The following is a 22,082-nucleotide window of genomic DNA, read 5'->3' as shown; positions in this document are numbered from 1 at the left end:
GTTGTCACACATCAAGTCAGATTTTCTTGAAACTTCACAAATTTGCATATACTTATAACATAAGAACTTGGGCAAACTCTTTTTGCTCTCTGACTAAAACTTTTTTTTTATATCGAATTTTAAATGTAGTGATATTCTGAAACTGGGCCCTGCAAGAATGTCAATGCAAGATGGTACTTATCTGCATAAATGCCTGTAACTCAGGTGCTTATGAAGCTTTTGATTTGGAATTTTTTTTTTTATAAGTTAAGAGAAGCACATACTTAATGGGCATGTAATTATTTAAGCTGTAAGGTTACAAAGAAGAATACAAAAAAAATTAATAGGTGTCACTTTCCAATTTCCAGAAAAAGTACACACACATTGAAAATTGCGCATATCACATTTCTCCAACGTGGTGGGAACTTAATGATTAGTCTTAAATAATTCCCAAGACAGTACAAATTGTAATAAAATAAAATTATTAATGGGTTTTCTATGAATAGATACACAAATAAATCTGAAATCACAATACTCTGTGTTCTGGTGGGAAAAAAATAATTATACGTAAGATCATCCATATCTGACACCCACGGCTTCAAATTTTCATGAAACGTTTTCTACTTGTTACTCTCTGTGTGACAATAGTCAATGAAAAACTTCTCAACAAGCTTCATTTAGTAAGAGGGGAAAATGGAAATTTTTTATAAACGTAAATGCCGCAACTGAAGTTTGGCATTTCGATTGCATTACTTCAGACAGAAATAATAACAATTATAATAATAACAGAAAGTATCTTAGTTTCAACACATCACTGTCATATTTCCCCAGATGTCACTGAATGGATGTATTTTTATTGGAAAAAAGGATAGTAACTATTCTTGACTTATGGGAATGTAGAAAATCAGCGTAAGCTGTTGTGGTTCAAATAATGGTTTTTAAATATGTGAACCACTTTCCGACAGCTGATACAAGATTTATTTTTATTGAAACTCTGTGATACTATTTATAAAAAAGAAAAAGAAGCAGCACCCTGAGTTTTGATAGATACTGGATATTCGTTTAACGTATATCACATCATTGTTCAGAAGATCATTCATATCAGATTATGTAAACTGACAACCTATAGTAACGCTGCCTCATGAAAATAAAGAACCAAAAGTTATGAATTTAATTGAAACATTTTCATTACATGGGTTAACATTATTTACGGTGTCAAATTAGCATCTTTAAACAACAATTATTCCAGCCACACTAATGTTTATTTAAAATGTACATGTTCAGCACTGGTGATCCCTGAAATTATCAAGAAAACTTCTTAAGAGCATCTCTGTTTTTAATCCACTGTGACAAATTATATTTTGTTAACTTCATACCTTTTTCATTAAAGTAATACATTCTGCCTAATGATGTTGATTTAGGTACGCCAACAGCACCTAAAATGTTTTCCAAAGGCACAAAACAAGCATTCCTTCTCAGTCCAAAAGAATGACACTGCTGGTCCCGGTGGGTGGAGAAATAGTAGTTCAACATCTCCTTCTTCATCACAGACATTTCTGACGAAGGCAAAGTACCAAATGCTACAAAAGAATTTTGTTGAGGATGAGTGCACGTCCATTGTGATGCAAATAAAGGAAGACTTTTCAGAAGATGCTATTGTTCTAATGTCTAAAGAATCACAGAAAGTGGTTTGCAATGGGGAAAATTCCTGGTACCAGGTATTGTATGGGTTTTCGAAAAGCTCTTCTTCAGGTTCTTGCACAGGGGAGGGGGGGGGGGGGGGGAAATTGTCAATATTAGCTTTGCAGAAATCGTAAACACCAGATGCAGTTGTTATTTGTGCATCATCCACTAGTTGAAGACCAGCTCTCCTCATTATACGTTTTGTAGTTCCTCCCAAACCTGGCTAGTAGCAAAAAAGGAATGCTCAGCATCAACAGAAAAATTGTTTTTGTGCTCTCACATATTTTTAAAGCTTTTTCTATTCTTGTATTGAGTAGCTATACAAAAGTGTAGCATTTTGGGGGGGGGGGGGTGGCAAGCTAGTGATGGTGACAGCCAGAACCAACATTGTCAACAGTTACAAAAAACTTTTATTGACTTCAGTACATGACGTGAGGCAGGCACACTTCTCCTCATTGCCTCTGGCTGGTGTCGATGAACGGATGGCGACTTCCGCCTTTAGCTGCTGAGCCAGTGATCTGCATTGCTGGGGAACACCCCCTAGCTGGCTGTTGGTCTTCGGATGCTACAGCCATTGGCATCAGTGGCTCTATGCATTGTGCTGCAACTTGCATTCCCCTTGGAAAATGGCCTCTTCACTCCGTGTGAGGCAGTGATGGCTGCATGTGGAATCTGCTGTGTATGGGTTTCAACCTGTTGTCCTTGGAAATGGATGGCACCATGGTACCAAGTCCCACTAGCAGCTTGGTGTTGGAGGCAGCATTCTCCTTTGGTAGGTCAATGTAGCTGTGGTACCTAGTTTCGTGAAGGACTCAGTGCTGGTGGCAGGTGCAGTGTGGTCCTGAACTCATGGGCTGCTATTGGCAGTGGCCATTCGTCTCACTCTATGGCATAGCTCTGATATTGTGGTGGTGGTGGTGGTGGTGGTGGTGGTGGTGTGGTGCTGTGGTGCTGCTGCTGCTGCTGGTTTCCAATGATAAGTGATCCCTGCCTTAAAATCCAGACTTATTCATATGCCTCTAGTGCCCATTTATTTCACTAAACGCTGGGGCCTAGTCACATTGCCACAACAAGAGACTATCCTGGTGTGGTCACACTGCCCCGTGTGGCACCTGATTACCGCTGTGCGGTGCCATTTACTGCTGAGCTTGGCCGTACTCACTTTGCAATGCATTGGTGTGTCTCGTTATTGTGATTCACATGCCACTGCACTGTCGGTGACTGACCTGCAACTATTAACACAATGCTCTATGGCAGCTTCCATACTACTTTTCCTGAACACTTATAGTTTCTTGTCTAATGGCTGGGTAGCAGCTCTACAAAAGAAGTATTATTGGTGTTCTGTTCTCTTTCAGTTTGCACATGAATGGTGCCACATCATCATCATGTTAGTACAGGATGAAGCCAACACACTGTGTAAGAGGGCTCATTCTGTTAGGCAGATTAAGGCTTAAGTATACATAGCTGCCTCAGCAGAGTTGATATTTTAAAATCCAAAACATGGTTTTGACATTATTGCGAAGGTGGATGACTCCCCTCTCATTCTTTCATTTCAGCCTGTATGGAGTATGATGAATCAGTCATTTCTTTGTGTGGTGTTCCGTCTTTTGTGGTCAGTATTTGTTCATTCTCACTGATTTCCTGTCCTCTTTCAAGATAATAAATTTTGACTTTATTTTAAATTTGTTGTGGAACCTTATTTTTTGCCTTTATTTCTTATCTGAGCAGTTCTGTCGAGTAATGACTTCTCTTTAATTTTTAGTTCTCTTAGGTTTCTTTCAGTTTTCACAAACCAATTAAATTTCATTATGCGGTTATGGATGATATCCAAAATTTGTTTAGTTAATCTATTAGAGTTCATTCTGAGAAGATATCCGTAAAAATTTAGTCTTTTTTTTTCACATTTTCTCTGAGAGGTTGTAGTGCTTTGAGAATTTCTGCATAAATTCTAGAACCACCTAGCCTTCCTCCATCTCAAACACGCAATATTTTCAATAGAAGTGTGAGAGAGATGAATCCGACGTACTGCGTATTGCATGTTTGCAGGTGTATGCAGGTCTGAAAACAGTCACGAGCAAATTGGGGTCATGGCGGCTGAACGGCGGCCTACAAGTACCTGCTGTACAATCTATAGAGTCTTAGTGTATGTGTAGAGAAGAACAAGGAGTATTTATGTATTATTCTGTGCTTTTAGGGACTATGATGATTGTTCAAGACAAATGAAAAAATGAAATTAGACTTTCAAGTAATTCATGTGTTGGACTTTCTAGAAGCAAGACATGTTAATAAATTATAAACGTTAATTTAATGTGTTTCTATAGCTCAAAATATGAGTGGAATATGAGAAGACGGAGATATTTACATGTGAAATGTAAGAATGTTATTCTGCATTATCCAATACATCGTTAATTGGTGAAAACATAAAGTTTGTATATTTACTACACACGTTCTATCGTCAGAAAGCGTTAGAGCATTATTTCATGGGGGGGGGGGGGGGGGAGAGAGAGAGAGAGAGAGAGAGAGAGAGAGAGAGAGAGAGAGAGAGAGAGAGAGAGAGAGAGAGAGAGACTGACAGTAAATTCCCTTAACCAGCTTTATTCTTCGGAGTAGTAGTTTTTGGAGATCGACCTGGCCGACTATCCAGAGAGGAAGATCGGCTGTGCGTACCAAGTAATTCAACGGATGTTAGAGAGGTGTGAAGTTGGCAGATCTGCTCCACATCGATTCAATCGTCTAAAGCATTAGAGCGTGGGGACCAGTGAAAAGGACTGGAAAAAATGGGGAATTTGAAAAGAAATCGAAGAAGATATGATGTGTTGTCATAACAACCAGATATAACAAGACAAGAGAACTCTTTCATGTAATTGGATTAAGTCCAAAATTCAAGTGGAAAATTTTGTGGGTGCAACAAAAGGGAAGACGTAAGGAAGTAATAACATTAAAAGAACGGAAAGAAGACCTGGACGTATTAGACTAAGAAGACATACGACGAGAATAATTCAAGAAGATCAAGTGGGGGGAGTATACAACTCTCACACACATCGTGGCGACGCGAACGCGAAAACAACATCCAACGCCACCGGCGCTAGTTGCGGTTCACTGGTGCTGATCTGCTTCCACAGCTGCCTACCAACGCCAACGTCGACACCAACGTCTGATGCCGCCGGCTTGCTGTTCACCGGTGCTGACTTGCCGTCACACCCACTCACCTACATTGCGAGAATTCTACGCCGGGTGAGCGCAAAATAGAACTTTCGTACCTTAGCAAGAAAGGATACAAACAGTAGAGTGACTTTTATTGGTTTAGTTGTCATACTTAGAGTTTATGCATTAAATGACTACTAGATCTAAGACTAATAAGAATGTGGATAATACACAGAGAATTGGGGAAACTTCAGAACCGGCCATGTCTATGAAAGTGAGTAAAGATGTGCCAGACTGGTCTGAATTAGTAAATTTATTCAAAGCCCAAAGTGCAGATTCAGCGGCTTTAAGAAAGGAAGTAAATGCAGCTTTAAATGCTCAAAGTCTTAAGTTAGATTCAGTGACTACTCAATTAAATCATAAATTCCATGTTCATGATGAAACTTTAGGCTTGTTAAGTGCTAAGGTAGATTCACAAAGTAAAGACTTTAGTAATTTATGTGAAGTAATGGGAAATTTGAAGACTGAATTCGATGCTTTAACTGCTAAAGTGGAAGATCTGAAGACGGATTTGAAAGGTGAACTAACTAGTCCTTTAGAAGTCACGTAAATCAACTTTTCACTGACTTTAATCAGAGACAAAATGATCAACTTCAGGATTTGACAAAGAAGTTAGAATTTGGTATTGAAGGTAAATGTAATACTGTAGAATCTGAACTTAGTGAGAAGTTAGGATCATTTCAAAATGTATGTAATGTTACATTTGATGCTGTAAAGCAGAGATTGCATACTTTGAAAGGAACTGTTGAAAAGCAGGATAAATTAATACCAATAATCCAATCGCAAATTACGGGTGTTAATACATGAGTAGGAAGTGTAGAAAGAAGTTTCATAGAGAGAATAGCTAACTCTGATATAGTAAATATAAGTAGTCTGGAGGAACAATTTGAAGGAATTATAGATCGAAATGTTACTGAGAGCCGGCCGGTGTGGCCGAGCGGTTCTAGGCGCTTCAGTCTGGAACCGCGCGACCGCTACGGTTGCAGGTTCGAATCCTGCCTCAGGCATGGATGTGTGTGATGTCCCTAGGTTAGTTAGGTTTAAGTAGTTCTAAGTTCTAGGGACTGATGACCTCAGATGTTGAGTCCCATAGTGCTCAGAGCCATTTGAACCATTTTGTTACTGAGAAACGTTTCAACTATTGCTTCTTCCAAACTTAATGATACTAGCAAGGTTATAGATGCCATGTGGAAAGAATTCAAGCTTATCCAAAACAAAGTAGAAAAAAATGTATTGTCACCTAATGTTGTGTTACCTAGGGCAGTGGTGATTGTTTTGCAATGAGGAGACTTTCAAACAAAATTTAATAAGTACAGGTCCTCACTTGCTCAAGTGAAGTTAATATCAGATCCATGGGACCCAGGCGGACTCATGTATCTCCTAGGGACATTAACGTTTTGTGTTAACAGGCGGAGTGACGACCGCCGGACCTCGAGTTGTTTTCTGTTCTTCCAAAAGTGTTTCATGTACCGAATTCCCTTCAAATCTTAAACTATTTTGTAATCTGTTCTTGAATTCTTAAACTATCCTATAATTTTAGTACTGAGAAAACCGGGTGATCCCTAGAAGAAATGAGGAGAATAGAATACTATATTTGTGGAAAAAGGTAGTATCATGTAACTAATTGAACAACCTTTATACTGTAGTGTAGGGATTTTATATTGTGTATAGAGTATTTGATACCTTTTATGAGACGTGATGTAGACAGGAGGGTTTGTATTGATTTTGAAAGGGGTGGGTAGTGTAAATAAGAGCATGATCTACACCAACAGATAAATCATGGCTAACACAGAACACACCTTTCAAAAAACCGTCGCAAACAGTTGTGACTGGTTCTTCACCATTTGCCGTTTCCATAGGGTTGCTAAGATTCCCTTTGGGAACCCCAAGGGTGAAGGTGGGAATGTCCGTTCTGTAGGAGATGATTTAACACCACACCCCCTCTGGCTTCTCACTCAACTACCAGGGGGGTAGAGATCCTAGGGTAGGGGGGTGGGAAAGGTTTCCTATCTTTGGGGCTGTCTTCTTTCTCTTCTTCAATCTTAGCAACCATTTCTATTTTTCCTTTCTTACTTTTCTTTTGAGAACTTAACCCATTTTTCCCTCTTTCCATATTCATATACTTCTATCGCAGAAGTCCTTACCAGTATAGAGAAACTATGATCTTACAACGAGTATACATAAGTAGGAAGTATGAGTAATGAAGGAGAATGCAAGCTAGATTGGAGTAAATTTTGATGCTTATTTAAGAAAAGTCACTGTAGCGAATACTTGGATCAGTTGATGAATAGTAGGGTAGTGGGGCTTGAACAAAATAGGTAGACATAGTATCTACCATGAGTTGAATAATATGTGTAGACATAGTATCTACTAAGATTATAGAAGTTGAAAAGTAGAGGAGGACTCTCGGGTATTAAATGTGGTACCAAGAAGTTAGAGTGAAGTGTAGAATAATTTTTATTTTACCAGGAAATATTAATTATAGTGTACATATAGATGTATACTAGGGCAATGGACCATGAGGCCTACTCATAAAGGATAAGGGCGGCCATGCCCGCCATTTGCTGAGGATATAGGGCAGGCATACCTACATAGATATAGGAAGACCTGTGGCCTGATGATTAGGGATGTTGTATTAAGTGGTGTACATACCAGATTGGAAGGAGAAAGTGCACTCATAGGGTCAACCCACATGTAAGGTATAGGTACTGATCCTAGGGGAAAAGGACAGTATCGTGACAGAAGCCACACGTTTAATAGGGATTATTCTGGTAAGTTTGAATTCTATATATCACTAGCTTTATAATGTTTTATGTGTATTTACAAGTCACGAAAAGAACACTTTCAGTTGCCCAGAGCTCCTCCAGACTACAAACTACTGCAAATGATAATACTAGTACATACTAAGGAAAAAATAATACTAGGGATTAGAATTAAGAATAAAGTAAAGTATTCAAGTGTCACGAACACCTGGAGCTGAAAATTAAAAAGTAAAGGTTTAGTCCTCACAATTCCTAGATATAAGAAATCGAACTCCAGCATTGATTGAAATGTTCCCTAAAAAAAAAAAAAAAAAAAAAAAAAAAAAAAAAAAAAAAAAAAAAAAGGAGGAGGAATAGCTAAATAATAAGAAAAGGGGTATTCACGCTTATGAAATGAACAAGGTATACTGTTGAAATATGAATTGTTATTATATGTGATATAAATGTGCATAATAATTGTATATAAAATATCTCATGTTCGATCTGGGGGGGGGGGGGGATATGTAGTGCTTTGAGAATTTTGGCATCAATTATAGAACCATTTGGCCTTCCTCCATCGCAAAAATACAATATTTTAAATAGAAGTACGAGAGAGGCAAATCCGACCTACTGCGCATTGCAGGTTTGTGTGTGGAGGTCTAAAAACAGTCACGAGCAAATTGTGGACTTGGCGGCTGAATGGTGCCCTACAAGTACCTGCTGTACGATCCATAGAGTTTCAATGTATGTGTAAAGAAGAACAAGGAGTGTTTATGTATTATTGTGTGCTTTAATGACTGTGATGATTGTTAATGACAAATGAAAAAAAGAAATTAGACTTTCAAGTAATTCATGTGTTGGACTTGACATGTTAATAAATTACGAGTGGTTCTTAAACCAACTCGCTTATGAATGTTAATTTAGTGTGTTTGAAAGCTCAAAATATGAGTGAAATATGAGAAGATGGAGATATTTACATGTGAAATGCAAGAATGTTATTCTGCATTATCCAATACGTCGTTAATTGGTGAAAACAAAGTTTGTATATTTACTCCACACGTTCTATCGTCAAAAAGTGTTAGAGCATTATTTCATGAGTAGAGAGAGAGAGAGAGTGAGAGTGTGTGAGTGAGAGTGTGTGAGTGAGAGTGTGTGAGTGAGAGTGTGTGAGTGAGAGTGTGTGAGTGAGTGTGTGAGTGAGTGTCTGGTAAATTCCCTTAACCAGCTTTATTCTTCGGAATAGTAGTTTTTGGAGATCGATGTGGCCGACTATCCAGAGAGGAAGATCGGCTGTGCGTGCCAAGTAAGTCAACTGTTGTGAGAGAGGTGTGAAGTTGTCAAATCAGCTCCACGTCGATTCTATCGTCTAAAGTGTTAGAAGGTCTACTGAAGAAAAGATATTCTTAACACCAAGCGGCTGTCAAAATTATCCTGAAATTTTTCCCTACTATTTTCCTTTCTTTTAGTTCAAATTGTTCTATCTGCCTTATGTGATTCATGGTTAGGGTTTCTGCTGCATACAATGTTTCTGGTGTGGTCACTGTTTTGTACTGCTTAATTTTGGGCTCCGATGAAAGGGATTTCTTGTTATTTGTCTGGTGTTTCAATTGGAAGGGCACTTCAATTTTGTTTTTCTTGGATTCTATTGCCTTACTTTCTGATGTGTTCCAACTAATCCATTTGCCCAGATACTTAAAATGTTTCACTGTTTTCATTTTCTGTTCTCGGACTTTTAGGTATTTATTTGGGTGCTTGTTGTTTGCCATGATTTTAGTTTTTCCAAAGGAAATGTTAAGATCTATTTTAGCTGCTTATTTTGCTGGTTCAAGTGTTTGTTCCTTTGCTTCCTCCATTGTTTCGGCAGACAGACAGATCATCTGCAAAGGCATTTTTGTATTTTTTTTTTTTTGCAACCCAGTCTTATTCCATTCTTTATATTTTTGTTGCATTCTGTGATTACTTTCTGTTGTGCAAAATTCAACAAGAAGGAAAGCTCATCCTGTTGGCTTAGTTGTATTTTTGCTTCAAATGGATATGATACTTCAACCGCGAATTTAACTTTCGAGAACATACTTGTACTATCAGCCCTTATTATTTTAGTTTCTTTCTATCCAAACCTAGTTCATCTATGACTGATAACAGGGATTCTCTGTCACTTGACTCATACACTTCCTTGACTCTCCACTAAAACATTACATTCTCATAACTTTGAAAAATGATTTAGGAGTGAGATTGGCCAGTAGTTAGTGACATATGTGAAATCATGTTTCCTGTAAAGGGGAGTAGCAGTTGCGTATTTGAATCTTGCTAGGGAAAAATATCTTGAACTATTGATGTATTATACATGTGATTAAGAACATTACATATTATAGGGCTTCACCTTTTTAGTGCCTGGTTAGTTATATCTCCAACTCTATACAAACTTTTACTTGTCAGAATCAGTGTGATTTTCCATATCTTAGAAAGATATGTTTGAGAGATTTCCGTTCCACTAAATTTTCCCTGTATTGTTTATCCATCAGTAAGCATTTCCAACTCTCAGATACTGAAAAAAAGATATTTTTAACACCAAACGGCTGTCAAAATTACAAAAACATTTATCTTGAGTAAGCCAGCATGACACCCAGTGTAATCCAGTACGACCGAATTCTCCATTGTATATAAAATGTTGTTGTCACCTGGATCACTCCATGCTGGATAATGAAGATATGAGATACATTTAAGTGTGAAGACATTAACAGAACTGTCCGCACGAGACATATCTGAAATAAAATACACCCCTTGTGAAAAGGGGCAAAGCCTGAAACTAGTCATTCAGCAAATAAACAGCAGCCTTGGTGTTAAACTTTCTTCAGTCTTTGAGTGTACTGGTTTGCGTCCTCTCTGAAGTTGTTGAACAAATTTTCTCACCTATGTTTAATGTCTTGGAGCATTAGTTGCTACATGAAAACTAAAGTGAGGCAGTAAATATCTATTTCTTTTTGAAGCAATACACTTCAAAGCTATTCACCAAATTTGCTCTGGCTGTGGAAGCCTATGGCCATATGTTACTAAATGTGTTCTTCAGAAGAGGATTATTCAGTTATTAGTTTATATTTTTCAGTGACTGCCTTAACACACTTTTACATTAACTCTGCCAAGAACTGTTAGTTATTTGATGCAAGGTATAATTTTCAGCAGTTTTCATTTACCTCTGCAATTTGTAGTAGGTTTCTTGACAATGACCGAGGAGTACTCGGCTGAAAGCTCGTGGATTTTAAACCACTTGACGTGGCTGGAAGCCCGAGAAACTTTTATTACTACATATTGCCATGAAACTATGCACTCCTTTATTAGGTAGTAGGTTTTGTTTGGAACCCTTCAAACTTACCCCTATGGTACATGATTTTCACTGCAGTGGACAGCTTCTAATGGCCACTTCTCTGGCATTTTCAGTCAGTTATGAGGTTACAAATACATGAATGGCACATCATCAGTACAGAGTGCCTACTGCAGTGGACTATGTGCATTTGCAGCCTCAAGACTGACTGAAAACGGCAAAGAGGCGACCATTAACAGCTGTTCACAGGGCTAAAGTTAGAAACTGATTTAGCTTTCATAAGTATGTTGCAGGCATCATTAGAGTGGAATTACGTTGCATTTTATGTCGAGTTTACTGTATATGACTACTTCTCCTTAGAATCAGTTCTCTCCTACCACACAGTTTTAGAGTGTATTATAATGCATTTATGACTAGTGTTGCTCTATGTTTGTCTAAATTAAATGATAGAAGAGCAACTCGATAATTCTTATGCTCTTATTAATAGGACTTTTGAAGATGTTGAAGTAAAGCCACACAAGAATCTGAATGTAATTATTGGCCCAAATGGAAGTGGTAAATCAACCATTGTATCAGCTATAATTTTGGGACTTGGTGGGAAACTAAAACTTGCAGACCGTGGATCCTCTGTGAGTATAACCCAGACTGAGCATTTCCTTTTATAAAGCTGTGCATTTTTTAAAAAGTATGTACAAAAGTGAACTAAAAATAAAAGATAATGTGAGCCATTTGTTTAAATATTTTGAATTCACAGATTTAAAATATTTCGATATAGCTCATGAAATATAACATGCAACTTGTTAAATGCTTTGTGTGCAAGTGAGCTACTGCATGAATAGCTACCATCTTTACCTTCTCTTGTTTTATCTGCGAATAGTTTTCTTCTGTTTTTCGTTCCGTCAATTTCCTCAGATTGGTGATGTGTTCTTTTACGTGTTGAATTGTGTTGAAAAATAAGAAGATTGACTTACTGAAACAAGGCAGTGTCTACAAATTTGCAGATGTAAGGATGACTTAAAATTGTTGAATGAAATAGAATTCAGCATGATATGTGTGTTAAAGGTAAACAATGACAGAAGTGACTGTGAAAATGCAAGGGGATGAAAGTAGCTAAAATGGAAAAATGTTAAGGTGTGAAACACTATATTAATCAAAAGACTTGGTGTCAAACAAAGGCCCAGACTTTTGGATGAAATGCTTGAAATTGTGTGTACGAAGCACAACTGTGTTATGGATGTGAACTGTTGATGTGGAAAATGAAGAAACTGCAAGTATTTGAAAAATGTTACAGAATAATGTTGTAAATTAAGTATCCTGTTACAGCATGGAATTAATAAATGTTAAAAGAATGGGAAAAGATATGAAGGCTATGAAAAACACTGACCAGTAAGAGGAATGTGTTGGTGGATAGCATAACAACTGGGTGTGGAAGTTAAAGGGACAGATACGTTGTAATACTCATTAGCTTTATCAAGACTGTCATAATAAATGTATTATGAGGGACAGGTGGAGGTGAGGGTAGAGATTTGCACAGGATAAGAAAAATTTGAGGGCACCGTTCCAAATCTAATTTTTTGCCCTCCTAGGGGCTCACAGTTCTTTCGTGAGTTCGTGCATGGCGCACACAGGGCCCCGAGCTATTGTAGCTCATACTTCATTCCTTAGCTGCATTTCCTTCTCCCTGCCCCCTCCATCCCTATCCCCACTCCTTCCCCATTGCCACATGCTTCCCCTCTGTTGGTGATCTAATTTATGTCAACCTGGCTATTCCCCTGGTTTCCTGTATTGGTCATAATTTTGTTCCTTTTGATTGTTCCTCCCCCCCCATTTTTGGCATTTCAGCCCCAAAATTTCCTGTTTTTAGTGTGAGCCATATTGGGAAGAACTCCCTCCCTAGCATCTATGGTGTGGATTCCTCTCCCCCCTCCCTTCCCCTCTCCTTCCTCACTATAGCCCCCTTCCACCCTACTAGGTCACCAGCACGTGTATCCAGTCTGTGTGGTGGGGCTGTTATGTACCCATATGGTTGAGCGTCCTGACAACACAGGGATCATACTACTGATACTTGAGCTGTCCCCTCCCTGTGTGTGCCAAGGAGTGCTTGCTTGTCTTCTTGGAGCATCGGAACTCCAGGCAATGGCCACAGTGCCAGACAGCCCTTGCTGTGGCTGGATGGCGCCCATGGGGAGGACCCCTGGTTGGAGTGGGTGGTATCAGAGTGGACGCTTGGCGCATGAAGCGTATAAAGTTGCAAAAATCTGCCCATTCTCACACAATCGTCTCTTGGAATGATGAAGGATCCTTAAATGCTGCCTCGTATGATCTGGTAGCCTCCCCATACCTGGCTACCCCATGGGAGGAGGGCCAGGCTTTCCCCGTTACCTCGTCTGTACTAGCACGGATGGGGACACTTTCACTGCCACAAAGCCATTGTTTTTTGTGGAAAATATCGAGGACAAGTTTGGTGAAGTGGAGTCTATTAGTAAGATGCGGTTGGGCTCCCTGTTGATCAAAGGTTCTTCTGCCACCCAGTCCGCAGCTTTTCTTCCCTCTGTCCGTGTTGGCAACATCCCAGTGTCTATCACTCCTCACCAATCTCTGAATATGGTCCAATGCGTCATTTTTCATAGGGACCTCATCCTGCAAACTGCTGAGGAACTCTGGGCTAATTTGGAACAGTGTGGCTTTCATTTTGTTCACCGTGTGCAGAAGGGTCCCAAAGACAACTGCACTAATACTGGTGCCTTCATTCTAGCTTTTGAGGGAGATACCCTCCCAGAGAAGGCCAAGGTTATGTGCTACAGATGTGACGTGAAGCCGTACATCCCTCCACCTATGCGGTGCTTTCGTTTCTTGCATTTTGGACACATGTCTTCCCGCTGTACGGCGGATCCTTTGTGTGTTGACTGGCCACCCAGTCCATGAGGGAAGCCCTTATGCTCCGTCGCCTGTGTGTGTCAACGGTGCTGACTGCCACTCCCATCACTCACCGGATTGCCTGGCTTCCAAGAGAGGAAAGAACATACAAGAAGATAAGTCCCTGGATCACCTGTCTTACACTGAGGCTTGCCAAAAGCATGAGAGACTCCACCCAGTGTCAATATCTTCAACTTTTGCCTCTGTTACTTCCTTTCCTTTTCCTCCCTTGTCCTTACCCCAGCCCCGTTCCACTCTCCCCTCCATCTCCCCTGCGGTTCCCGCGACCTCCCATCAGGGAGTCGCTCCCCCTCGCTGGCCAAAGAAGTGCCCCACTTCTTCAGCATCTACTGGTGATCGGGCTCCCTCCCAGGAACCCGCTCCTCGGCGTCTCTCAGGCCAGAAGACTGCTACCACCACTCGGCCACGAGGCGCACCATATGTGTGCCCCAGGGTCGCCTACTCTCTTTCGGTCCCCAATCTTACAGACACCTGTACTCCCCCTGTGTCCTGCCCTCCTCCACCTGAGAAAGAGAAGAAGAAGAAGAAAAGGAAAAAACATAAATTTCACGACAAGGTGCACCCGGTGCTCCCGGAGGTGCCAACTCCTCTCACGCAACCTCAGTCTGATGTCTTATTTATGGATGTCACGCCATCCTTGTCGGTGACAACTACTGATAAAGTGACCAGACCTCCTCCTCGGCTCCTTCGTGCCTACCTTGGACTCATGCCACACGATCATCCAGTGGAACTGCAATGGTTACTATCGTCAACTACTGGAAATGCAACGTCTTGTCTCCTCTTATTCTGCATTCTGTCTTGTTCTCCATGCAACTAATTTTCGTGATGACCACGCCAACTTTTCCTGGTTATTGGGCATTCTGTCGGAACCGTGCTGGCCCTGGGGTAGCATCTGGTGGGGTCTGCACTCTGGTTCGCTTCGATGTCTTTAGTGACTGGATCCCCCTATGTACCACCTTGGAAGTGATAGCAGTTAGGGTGCAAATGACTCCGGCACTCACCCTTTGCAATGTCTACCTCCCTCCAGGTCAGCCACTTACCTGTGTTGCGCTATTGCCCTTAATCCAGAAACTCCTGCCCCCGTTTCTCCACCTTGGGGATTTCAGTGCCCACCATCCACTGTGGGGTAGTATCACTTCAACGGGTTGGGGTATCCTAATCGACCAACTTCTCACATACTTCGATTTGTGTATCCTCAACAATGGTTCCCCTACCCACTTCAGTGCCGCTCGTGGCACCTTCTCTGCTATCAGTCTCACGATCTTCTCCCCTACCATCATGGCTTCCCTACATTGTCGTCCCATGATGACCTTTGTGACAGTGACCACTTTCCAGTGACACTGTTGTTCACCTGCTGCCACCAGGCAGGAAGGCCCCCACGTTGGCTCGAGGATCTGAACCTCCAAGGAGCTCTAGGCACTGGTCCATTGGTCCTAGCGACACACTGTGGTGGCATCGTCGTCCGCTTCCTACCCTCCTACTTTTCTCCAGCACAAGCACAGAGTTGAACAAACCCCCTCCATTTCATCCTGCACCACGTTGAGCCCTATAATACACCTTTCGCTGAATGGGAATTGGTGCAGGCTCTTAGCTCTTCACGAAACACAGCCACAGGGCCGGATAACATACGTAATCAGAAGATTCAACACTTGGATGTTCCCTAGAGGCAACAGCTCCTCAGGGTCTTCAATCACATCTGGCTCACGGGTGCTTTTTCATCACAATGGCGAGACAGTATAGTTATCCGCACAATCAAGGAGTCTACTGCAGTTTTGGGCACTTCTTTCCACCCCTCTTGGAAGGAGTCCACTGCTTTATGCAGTTTATGCATTGGCCATACCTGGCTCACCCATTGTTTCCTCCTACGTAATGACCCATCTTACTGGCTCTTCCAGGTTCGAGTTGGCACTTCACTCAGCTCCTCTCAGATTCAGGAGAATGGTATCCCACAGGGTTATGTGCTAAGTGTCACACTCTTCCTCATTGCCATAAATGGGCTTGTGACCTCTGTTGGGAAAAACCCAACATCTCTCGACAGCTACCACCCAATTAGCCTTATGAATGTGCTTTGTAAACTGCTCAAAAGGATGGTGAACTCCAGGTTATGTTGGGTAGTCGAATCTCGAGGCCTTTTGTCACCATATCATGTGGCTTCTGGGCAGGGCGATTTCCAACTGACCATTTACTCCGATTGGAATCCGCCATCCGACAGGCTTTTACTCACCACCGGCACCTTGTTGCCGGTTTCTTTGAAGTACATAAGGCGTATGACATGGCGTGGCACCATCACATTTTAGTTACCCTCCATGAGTGGGGCTTCTGTGGTCCCCTTCCCATTTTTATCCGTGAGGTTCTATCTTACTGGCTCTTCCAGGTTCGAGTTGGCACTTCACTCAGCTCCTCTCAGATTCAGGAGAATGGTATCCCACAGGGTTATGTGCTAAGTGTCACACTCTTCCTCATTGCCATAAATGGGCTTGTGACCTCTGTTGGGCCTCTGGTTACCCTGCCATTGTATGTTGGCGATTTTTGCATCTGGTGCAGCTCCCACTCGGTGGCATTTGCTGAGTGCCAGTTCCAAGGTGCCATCCAATGGGCCTCTGCGTGGGCCACTGCCCACAGCTTCATGTTTTACCCCTCCAAAATGGGGGTTATGCATTTTTGTTACCGATCCTCAGTACACCCTGATCCAGAAATTTATTTGGGCAACCAGCTCCTCGATGTTGTAGTGCAGTCCCGTTTCTTGGGCCTTATTTTTGATAACAAGCTGACTTGGCTGCCCCACATACGCCACCTAAAGACTACATGCATGCGGAAGCTTAATGCTCTCTGCCTCCTGGCCCACACATCTCGGGGTGCAGACAATTCCACTCTCCTCCATCTTTACCATGCTCTGATCTTGTCCAGACTCAATTATGTTAGTCAGGATGGCTCAGCAGCTCCTTCCACTTGGAAATTCCTTGACCCTGTCCATCATTGTGGGGTGCATCTGGCTATTGGTGCCTTTCGCACTAGTTCTGTTGATAGTCTCCTCACAGAAGCAGGGACTCCCCATGTACACATTCGACGGAGCCAACTCCTTGTTTCTTATGCAGTCGCCAATCACCAATTCCATGATCATCCTGTGTACCCTGTGCTCTTCACCAATGAGAAATGTCTCCCTCCTAACACCTGCCCACAGGTAGGATTGCCGGCTGGCATGCGTCCCACTACCCTCTGCCAGGATCTCCATCTGCACTCACTGGACTGCACCCCGTGTCTTTCCTCCCATATCCCCCCTTGGATGGTGCCTAGAGGATGGATTAGGATCAATATCTTTTGGGGTCCTAAGGTCTCTGTTGCTGCAATGGTTTACCAGTGTCTTGTATGTGTCATCCTTGCAGAGTTCCAGGGTGCCACCATCTTTTACACTGATGGTTCCAACACTACTGATAAGGTGGGATACGCTTTCACGTCTCCTACCGGCTTCAAGCACCATTTGTTGCCAGGTTCATGTAGTGTATTTATGGCAGAGTTTCTAGCCATTCACAGGGCCCTCCTTTGTTTCTCAGGCCTCCCTCTATAGTGTTTTAATTTGTTCCGGCTCCATGAGCAGCCTGCAGGCTATCGATCAATGCTACTCTCATCACCCCTTGGTCTCTGCCATCCATGACCTTCTCTCTGCCCTTGAGCATGCTACCTGTTCAGTCATTTTCCTTTGGGTCCCAACTCATGTGGGAATCCCAGGGAATGAATTGGCTGACTGTTTGGCTAGAGAAGCAGACACTTATCCCCCATTTCCTTTCACGATTCCAGCTGCGGATATGCGGATCTATGTCAAATCTCTCTTTGCCCAACAGTGGAATGCTATCTGGAGTGCTACTGCTCATAGTAATGAACTCCGCAAAATCAAGGAGTCTACTGCAGTTTTGGGCACTTCTTTCCACCCCTCTTGGAAGGAGTCCACTGCTTTATGCAGTTTATGCATTGGCCATACCTGGCTCACCCATTGTTTCCTCCTACGTAATGACCCATCCCCACAATATGGTTGTGGCGCCAGACTGACGATATCTCACATATTGGTAGCATGTCCCCTTCTTTCAACCCTTTGTGCTAAGTATAGTCTTCCTGCTCACTTAAATTTAATGTTAGCAGACGATCCACAGATGGGTGACCTGGTCCTCAGTTTCCTCCATGAAAGTGGTTTTTATTTCCAAATATAAGGTTCTTCTTCAGTCTTGGAGCAGGGGCTGGTTGGTTGGGACTCCATTTGCAGTCTTCACGGTCTGTGACCCCATGACCAACTCCCTTTCTTCTAGTTTCTAAATTTGGTCTCACCTTTTATGCTTTTCCTATGTGTGTTTAATGTTCTTTCTTTTATAATTTGACTCCTCTGACTGACTCTGTCCGCTTTTAGCAGACCCTCTTTCTTATGTAATCCACTTTGGAATTGCGGGACTGATGACCTCGCCATTTGGTCCCATACTTTCTCAGTCAATCAATCTTAATTTTTTGTGTTTCCTTTACTGACCATCCACCTTCTCATATGTTGGAAACTATTAATTGATGGCTTCATATGTTTCTCAGTGTAATTAAAAGATACTGCATTTTACATTGCTGAATCTGCTTCCTGTTGTTCAAGAAACAACTGGCTTTTATGATTTTACTGGTTTCATTGGCACAACTGTCTGCGTAGATGCTGTTACTGTAGGAGTGACAAATTATCCACTCTTTACAGTGAAAATGAGGCCAGAAGAATACTGTTTAAGTTAAACAAAGCTAAAAAAAAGTGTAAATTCTGCACAGCTGCAAAATAATGAAATGAAAGGGTCTGCAGAAGAAAGTGCTAACCCACAAGAGCTTGCTGAATGTTGTATGTCTGGTTAGCTTCAAAGAAGAGAACATAAATGTAATAAGACATTTGGTTAACTTCAAAAAAAAAAAAAAAAAAAAAAAGAACATAAATACAAAGAGACAAAGTGATTTATATTGTAGATGGGAATTTCTAGTGGTACATTTGGAGCTGCTTGTTACCAACATGTAGTGCATTCAGAAACACTACAGATAAAGTGATCGGATTAATTTTCACTAAATTAAGGGTTATTGCTTTCTACCACTAACCTTTTCAAATACCATGTCACTGTGTTCCAAAAGTGCTGTTGTCTATAGGGAGATAGCAATTCCACAGAACTGTAGCAAAATGCAGGAAGGCGTGCACAGTCTTGACAGTTGGTGCGGTGGCTGACAGCAGTTTCCAATTTCATTTGCTTCTTTCTTGTGAGCAACAGTTTGTGTCCAGTCAAAAAGATCATCATGTGAAATGCTGTCCATTACCATTAACTAGGGCCTTTACACAAGAACCGCTTTCTAATGTGAAGTGTTAAGTAATAGGCGATAACAATGTGTTGTGGTTGTGTGTGCCTTTGCATTTACATGTTGAGAATCAACACAGTCAGTTACACAGTATTGTTTTTTTAGTGACTTGGTGCTTTCATGCTTTGCAAACCATGGTAAGTGCATGCCACAAGATTCATGAGTTGAGTGAAGTGTCCACACTCATAAATTACTTGTCCTTCATTGTATCTGTTGTGTGAATGGGAAGAATCTGATGGAGCATGTCCTAGTAGAATACACTATGAAGGAAGGAGTACACACTAACTGCATAATCAAATACCACAAGAAGTTATGTATGATAGTCTTCATTTGACCTCTACATTTTATGGTGTATATCTCATTTCGAACACTGTTTATTCCTAAGTCCAATTAAAAAATCATTGGTTCGATATTACTGATGATGTATTACTGTTTCTTCATCGGATCAAACTGACATGCAAATATGTTGATGAATCAATCAGGAAACAACAGTAAAGAATACCAGTTCAAGAATTGTTCTTACAATTGAGTAGAAAAATGGTTTAATACTCATCCTCATCTTTCCTTGTAATATCTGCAGGCCTCTAGGGTATAATTTTCAGGTCCCGGATTTGGAATGTTACTGAAAACACTTATACACAATTATAAGGCATCATGGTGTATTAATTGGTGCACTGCAAACAATTAACTTCCAAATTTTTACTCTTTGCACTTTGCTAAAGAGTGTCTTTCACATGACAAGATTATAAATTGTTTCATACGTGTATTCACTTATTTGTCACTATTTTAAATTGGAAAGACATTCATGGAGTGCATTTTATTCACAGTACTCTACATGACTAAAACATAGCCTCATCTGTCTGTTTCAAATAAAGATTTGCTTACCCTAGTTTCAAATCAACACTTGCTCACTCTATTTCTAAACCAACATGCCTAATGTGAAAGGGAATCGAAAACTGTTTAATGCTTTGGTGGGAAGCACCAACAATATATTTTACTGCATGAAAATCTTGATCTTTCCAAAGCCAGCAAATAAGCAAAATTTTGTTCATTTTTTTCTGTGTGCTTGAGTTAACATTAATAAAAAAAAAGTGATTCTGGATATAAACAAGATTTATAGAAATAAAATTACTTCATATTATCGGGTATAATTTTGAAAAGGAATTTTCGTTACCAAATGTTGCAGAATGCAAAATATATGTGACTCATGTCTAAATGAAAAAAATTGAATTTATAGGGTAATTAATTTTTTAAATTCAGTGATAAAAATGGTGTTCCAAAATATTACAGAAAATATGGGAAATAAATAAATTTAAATACATTTTCCCATGCAGTACATCAACCCCATAGGCTCCCTTTTAGAGTATCAGATTTGCAATTTTAGGTGAAACATTTCAGAAGAAAGCATGGAATCGCAAATTTTGTCACTCAAGATAGGTGTCATGGTCTACTGTTGAACAAAGGTGTCTGTGAAACAGATTTGTTGCATTACAGTTTGTTTCCTCCCTATTCTTTTTGAGAACATGGTATGTCCTTCATTAGTAAATAATTTGTTGTATGTACTCTTATCTACTGCTGTTGGTGTACAGCTTTAGAGTAGTTCAGAATGATTGACCTTCTGCCCCTTAATGTAAGCTTTTAGTACCTTGATGTGTTTTGGTATTCTGTTGCATGTTTGTATTTGCATTCTTTATTTTTACAGCTTGCGTCATATATTAAAATTGGCTGTAAAGAAGCAAAAATTGAAATAGAGTTAAGAACTGGTACAACCTCAACAACAGTGATCTCCCGTATGTTTAACCTAGATAACAAATGTGTGTGGAGAATTGATGGCAAAGTTGTGAGCTCTAAACAGGTATACTTTCATATCCAATAATTTTGTTTGTTTGGTGAGACCATCACTGTCATTTGAGAATAACATCGAGCATGAGTGTGATACTTTGCGTGTTGCACTAATAGATATAATGAGAAGAAGGGGACTTTTACCATAAAGTGTTATTTCTTATGCAGGTTGATGATAAGGTTGCAGAGTATAACATACAAATTGGTAATTTGTGCCAGTTTCTTCCACAAGAAAAGGTTACTGATTTTGCAAAGATGAACCCCCAGGTGTTACTGGAGAACACAGAAAAGTCTGTGGGTGAGTTTCTTTTATATCCAGTTGACAGCATTTTTTTAATGTATCGAAAGTTCTGGTTGAGAATTATGAAATATTTAGGAATAAAGCAGGCGACTCACTGAAAGGCAGATTTTGGCATGAACTTCTTTTTTCAAGCTTGTATGAAAATTGTGCAGACAATGTTCCTGTCTCCCTACATTGTGCTCAGTTGACTGCCAGCTCTTTCCTGGTCTGTGGTGAGTGTACTGGGGTGAGGAGGGTGTCCAGGACGTGTGGGGTGAGGGATGGAGAGAGGCGAGGGGCAGGGAGAGGGTTGGGGGGAAGTGTCCAGTGGCTTGTGGGAGAGTGGGGAGCCATCTGTAAGCTAGCTAGGGGTGCAGGTGGGAGAGTGGGGAGCCATCTGTAAGCTAGCTAGGGGTGCAGGTAGAGGGGCAGGTGGCAGATGGCTGCGCATGTGATTTCATAGACTAGGCTATGAGATAGCAGTACACAACTATTATTGGGTTGGGGGGGGGGGGGGGGGGAAGTATTGATGGAGCCTTCGGAGGTGGACCACAGCAGAGAACAATACGTGAGATTTCAGTGTCTGCTTCACAACCAGTGCCAACAGATTTTCTCAGCTTAGCAGATGGGAACTATCCTTACAGCACATCCTTCGCTCCCATAACCTCTCTGGCGTAAACCAAAGGTAACTTGTCCCCTCACCAATTTTTTAGTGTGTGTGTGCGTGTGTGTGTGTGTGTGTGTG

The 22,082-nt window shown here is 41.0% G+C and overlaps 1 protein-coding gene across 1 annotated transcript in view; it reads left to right on the top strand.

Moving 5' to 3' along the window:
* The window catches only part of LOC124796278 (structural maintenance of chromosomes protein 5), a 183,611-nt gene that overhangs the window by 6,075 nt on the left and 155,454 nt on the right, over positions 1-22,082 (top strand). Inside the window, exons 2-4 of the mRNA XM_047260396.1 lie at positions 11,414-11,555; positions 20,918-21,070; positions 21,226-21,355. Coding sequence (XP_047116352.1) covers positions 11,414-11,555; positions 20,918-21,070; positions 21,226-21,355 — 425 coding nt within the window. The remainder of the gene's footprint in view (positions 1-11,413; positions 11,556-20,917; positions 21,071-21,225; positions 21,356-22,082) is intronic.

This window comes from Schistocerca piceifrons, chromosome 4 (genome assembly GCF_021461385.2).
Source record: "Schistocerca piceifrons isolate TAMUIC-IGC-003096 chromosome 4, iqSchPice1.1, whole genome shotgun sequence".
Taxonomy (NCBI): domain Eukaryota; kingdom Metazoa; phylum Arthropoda; class Insecta; order Orthoptera; family Acrididae; genus Schistocerca; species Schistocerca piceifrons.
The sequence above is the reverse complement of the archived record's forward strand: the minus strand, read 5'-3'. Positions and strand labels throughout refer to the sequence as shown.